Raw genomic sequence first — 5,894 nt, forward strand, 5'->3', positions numbered from 1 at the left:
CAACAACGTAACAACACTTAGATCCAAAGACAAAGACAAAAGACGCTCAACCTGGACTTGAATCACACACACTGGACTGGATATTGGACAACCAACTGGAAAAAAAAAATACTACCACACAGTATAAACACGAACAGAGTTAGTTTTGATATTTTTGGCTTTTAATCATTAGGTGATAGAATTTACACTGCTTTGTTTTTGGATTGCCCCATCCGCCCCATCCCTGACTCCTGGTCGGTAAGTGAAACTTTCCTTATTGTTCCATATGAGAGTGTGAGTAGAAAGTGTGTGAAAAAGTGGACTTTGGGTTTATATATTTTTTAAAACAATTTCTGGCCTGTTGTCTATTTTGTGTGTTTGAATTAACATTACACATTCTTATACTTGTTCATGTTACTTTGCATTTTTTTGTTTTGTTTCAACCCTTCACTTTGTTAGATATCCTTTTGCACTTCTCACACTATATAACTTGTTTCAATCATACCCTGTTGAACTACCCGATTACTTGACTCATTACAATGACTACCACCACCATGACCACACTGAGACAAACTGACTTCCTACCGTCCAAATTTACCGGTGACCGACTTGACCGTGACGAGTGCACAGCGCACATGCTGTCATTCGAAGACTACTTAGACGCACATGATATTGACCAGTCCATAAATGACAATTTACCGACCATACTTAGAACATTTAAACAGACGTTAGCCGGACAGGCGCGACTATGGATCGACAGTATTACCCAAAAGATGTACGATGACCTAAAGACCAGTTTCAGACGTCAATTTAGTCCTGCTAAGTCATCATATGCTCGGGTGACCGACTTCAATACGATGACAATGACCGACAGGGAAAGTGTAGAAACTTTCCTGCAAAGACTCCGACAGACCGCAACCCATATTGACTATGGGGAGACTCAAATTAGGGATAGACTACTGAACTCACTGACCCCCGACTGCCGTGCCGTCGTCATGTCGGCACTGACCATGACTCAGACTTCCGACCAAATAGCTGCCAAAGCGCAGCTATTTCTGGACTTATGTAGCGACAAGACCCAGACTATGTAGAATCACGCAAAGAGGGTAAAAGGAAACTCTTTTTGCCGTTTCATTTGGAACTTTAATATGGGGTCCGCTCGTGATACTCAGAACGTTGACAATACGTTTCATGCGTGATAGTCTTAATTCAGTCCGTGTTACATTATTCTACATCTCCCCCCAAGCTAATTAATCTCACAAACGCACACAGCGCCCGGGTGAAAGTGTTGACTCATTTATCAATTATCAATGACCTGTACAGATTAGCAGAAGACTGTGAATATGGAACATTGAAAGATGAGCTGAAAAGGGACAGAATAGTGGTTGGAGTGCTTGATGCCTGACCAAAGCAGTACAACTAAGCAGACAAGCTGAAGCAAGGAAACTATTCTTGCCGTTTTATTTGGAACTTTAATATGGGGTCCGCTCTAAATACTCAGAACGTTGACAATACGTTTCATGCGTGATAGTCTTAATTCAGTCTGTGTTACATTATTCTACAGACTACACACAAAGAAGTCACATTTGCGACTCAAGGTGACTTAGACAGACTGACTGAGGAAATATCCTCATTAAAAATGACAAGACATGACGACAAAGTGAACCCTGACAATAGATATAGCCGACATTCCCGTCCCCCAACCCGCCACCACAGCACTAGTCGTACCCGTAGCACTAGTCGTGACAGACCCCCTGACACAAGTCGTGAACGTGACACTCACAGACACGATAGAACCTACCGCACTGACCGGAGTAACAGCCGCGGACGTGATTGACAACCCCGTCCAAAATGCTACCACTGTGGCATTGCCGGTCACATGTGGCGGCAATGTAGGCAACGACTTCGGGACTTAGAATATGCCAGTAGACAGTACCATCCCCAATACGGCCCACCAGGACATGATTACCATTACCCCACCCCACCACCACCCCACCTTAACCAACAACAACAACAAAACTTACATGCGGGACTTTACTATACCGGACCACAAACTCAGGGTTTTCCGTAAGGGAGGAAAATTTCAGCGCTCAGAACTTCTCCTCCCGTGCTAACAGGCCAGAGTATCCACTCCCATCGTGGTCAGAGAGTTATCACCCCTTATCCAGTTCCCTTCCTGCCACAAATCCATCTCCATTACCCGCAACACTACTCCTTTGTTTCAGGCCCCAAAATGACTAAGACCACACCCTACATTTCCATGCCCACGTTGAATTGACCAATCATATTGTGTATGGACCATGTGCTTTTCAGGATAAGATTTCCCCCCAAGTTTTAGAGATAGTTTCTGAAAGTAGAATCGACACTTCTACTCCAGGCTTCAGCCAGATGAGAATGTAGCATTTCATCTGCTCTTCGAACATGTTGTGATTTTATCTGTGTTACCGGCATTGGAGATATTTGTAATTCGTGTAACTCCTATGTTACACTTTGGCTATTTTGCTGTCTGAGTTTCGGAACTCAGAAATTAACACTTCAACAGCATATTATATTTGGACTCCACAACTTCTTTATTTCGTTGATGACTTTAACAGCGTAATTGCATGTTTGAACCTGTACCTCTCCACAATGTCATAATACATGGCAACTTCGATCCCAAATGGCGCCTAGCGCACCAATACACAACAATATAGTCACTTCAGATGGAGTGCAGAGAGACCCCGCGAAAGTCAAAGCCATAAAAGAATGCCCCAGCCAAAATGTGTGAAAGATGTAAGAAGCTTCTTGGGCTTTGCCTCCTATTATCGGAGATTCATTTGAGGTTCTGCTGAGATAGCAAGTCCCCTCCATGAACTTACTGGGAAATCAAAGCAATTTCTATGGTCAGATGCCTGTGAAAATGCATTCCAAGATTTGAAACTAACACTCGAGAAGGAGGTATCTTTCGATAATAATTCAATTCTATGCTTGAATAAAAAGTAGAAAAATGACCAAAATGGCCCTTCTATCTTCTATTCAATCTAAAATATAGAAAATAGAATATTGAAAATCTCTCCGATTTGTATTTTCTACTTTCTATCATTAATTGGTAGTAGAACATGTCAAAAAAATAAATTTTTCATCTTAACAGAAAGAACAAAATATAAAACTAAGCCAATTTTTCTGTTTTCTATTTTACATGTTGAAAGCAAAATATAAAATTGAAGCCAATTCTCTATTTTCTATTTTGCATATCGAAAGCAAAATAGAAAATTGACACACTCAATTTTCTTCTTTCTATTCCGAATACAAAATAGAAAATTGAAGACCGCCCTCATCGTTCTAAAGTTGCATGTGCATGTGGGAATGTTGACCCAATTACTTTAATGAGAGAAGTCTTGGTGATTATATACAGTGAGTAGTATTGTCAGTATTCATTTGTAGGACAGTTTGATTGCAATCATGTCAATGAAACAACCTCTTGATACCCCTGAAAAGGGAAAATTTGCTCCACCAAAGAAAGCGAGCGCCGTTAACGTAGTTGACGACACTCCGATGGTGTCGCAGCCCGCTGGGCCGGGCGACGTAGCTAGCTTGCCCCCACTGGACTGGTTCGCTTCCTTCCAAGATGGGCATTTTGTATGGCAAGGAGTGCATCACATAATGTGCGCCAACTCTGTCACTGGGCCAACAGTGTGTACGTGCATGGGGACCTGCAATATTGTCATTCGTGTTCGAGAGTAACAACCAAGTGCTCTTGAAAATGATTCATGGCACTCAACATGTTCCTCATCAGGTGGTCCATAATTTCTTGTTATACAAGGGCATACATCGTATACAATACATGAATGGTGGGAGCAACTGAGAATTGTGAGAAACTTTTTAAAGACTTCACCCACACAGGCTCATACAGGCCAGTTCACAAAAGGATGATCAAAGAAGTTACCTTGCTGGGGAGGTCACAGATTGGTCAGCTCAAAGGGATGTATCATGTGGCAGTCAAACATCTCACAGGACAACAGCTCAAATCTGATGACTGTGTTTACTTTGAGCATTTTGAGTACAGAGGTGGGTTGTATCCTTGTGAGAGGTACACAAGGTCCACGTCACAAGGCGTGACATTTCTGTGTTTTGGCATGCTTTTGGCAACTTTGGTAGAAGTTCATCAAACCTGAAAAGAATTACTACGTCAGCAGTAGGGAGCTATTAGCCACAGTAGTTTCCCTTTATACAGTACAGACAGTATTTGTATGGACGTAAAGTTTTATGTGCGCACAGATCATGCCTTCAATCACTCATCGGTTTGCATTGCCTAACAGGATGTGTCAGCAAAAGTGCATTCTATGGAAAAGGGAAGAAGAAGCCCTTCAAACTACTCATGGAAAAAGAGTGCTACTGACAGCCCCTACTGGATTTGGGGAAAGACTTTGATGTAAAGCCTGATATGATCGCCGCCAGAGAATAGCTTGTGTGTAAGCACAAAAATTTGATAAAATGTTCTATGTGGCAGTAAAAATAGATTGATTCCCTTAAGTGTGCATGCTCTGTATGTGACAAAATGTTCACGTGTAGCAAGTGATATTTGCTGCATGATCTGTGCAGTAGAGTAAGGCCTAAAAAAAAAATGGTTTGTTTGCCCTTCGCGACCGACCGAAAATCACAGAAATTTCGGGTCTTCTTTTTCCACAAATTTCGTCTTCTGCAAATTTGTGAACAGTTTTAAACCCAAAATTATCCATTTTAAGCTAAAGACAGAATGAAAAAAAAGTCTACAAATGTTTTTTCATCTCATCGACCCGTCGTCGTGTTCGGGCCACGCAGGATCGCAGGCTACTACGTTTTATAGCATACATGCATTGCATGCTAGCTACCTTTATGGCTCACGTGCGTGCACGCGCACGAAATCCAATCAATGCATGCATATCTGCATAGGTAGTGCGCTAGCTAGCCAGGCTAGCTACCTTACCGGCCGCCGCGCGCAGCGTGCAGCGAAGCACGACTGACAAGATGGCTAACATTACTTTTGCAGCATCCATTACTTGCTGTCATGGAACCAAAACCATTTGGAGCTCAGTTGCCAGCATCCCACTGGAAGACACTTTTTTGAGCTATTTGCCAAATTTATCAGAGATGAAAGATATAAATGTTTGTCAACGAGTGTGTCTACCTCGCCTAACGGGCAATGGCAAGACGTAGATTTGGATGAATCTCTAGGAGTTTAAGGTGCATTGAACTTGCGATACATCTTGTTGAAAGTTGATCTAAATAGTAGAAGTAGAACTCGAAGTTTTGCCCGCAAAAAATAAATCCACAAATGCATTTGAGATCCTAATGCAATTCACAAAAAGGAGGACACTACCCCAACGAAAAAAAGCTAACCCGGCATTGAACAACAAAGATGTATTGTATAATCGCGTCATAGACACGATGGACACAAAAGGTCTGGACTTTCTTCAATCCAACGCAGACACAGATGGGGCCTACATGGTGCGGGTATGTACAATGTAGACCTCTAGATCTAACCTAAACTAGAACTGATCTTGTCACAACGACAAGATAGGTGATACGCCATCAGCGTCATACAGACGCAAATACGACGAATTATATTTGAAAAACTATGAGTTTTGCGATGAAATTTAGTTTTTGGTGAAAGACAAAAATTGCCTATGGGATATTGCATGTATTAGCAAAGGTACTACATTCAGGATCAATATAGTGCTAACCTACAAATCAGAATTACGTGACAGAAATGACATTTATGAATGACCATATTCCAATGTTGATCCTCTAAAGTTACACAAATTCATCTTTAGTAGAACTTTACTTTTTCATATGACTAACTTTGAAGACAACTTTGAGGGAAAAATCCCTGATCAGGGCTAGGGGTTCCTTGAATTTTGCTAGATTTTGCATTCCATATGGACGTACGTGTACAT

At 41.7% G+C, this 5,894-nt stretch overlaps 1 protein-coding gene across 1 annotated transcript; it reads left to right on the forward strand.

The window, feature by feature from the left end:
* The first annotated feature begins 518 nt into the window (after positions 1–518).
* On the forward strand, positions 519–1,816 carry LOC139723233 (uncharacterized). The gene is made up of 2 exons (XM_071634492.1): positions 519–1,064; positions 1,553–1,816. Exons 1-2 carry the CDS (start codon positions 519–521, stop codon positions 1,814–1,816), a joined length of 810 nt encoding a protein of 269 aa, XP_071490593.1.
* Positions 1,817–5,894: the final 4,078 nt, after the last annotated feature.

Source organism: Diadema antillarum, unplaced genomic scaffold (genome assembly GCF_040938485.1).
Source record: "Diadema antillarum isolate AM-2024a unplaced genomic scaffold, OU_Dant_1.0 scf00000183, whole genome shotgun sequence".
Taxonomy (NCBI): domain Eukaryota; kingdom Metazoa; phylum Echinodermata; class Echinoidea; order Diadematoida; family Diadematidae; genus Diadema; species Diadema antillarum.

Coding starts and splice junctions, on each gene's coding strand:
- LOC139723233 (XM_071634492.1), top strand. CDS start 519: ATGACTACCACCACCATGACCACACTGAGACAAACTGACTTCCTACCG. Junction 1,065..1,552: donor GTAGCGACAAGACCCAGACT/ATGTAGAATCAC, acceptor CAGACTACACAC/AAAGAAGTCACATTTGCGAC.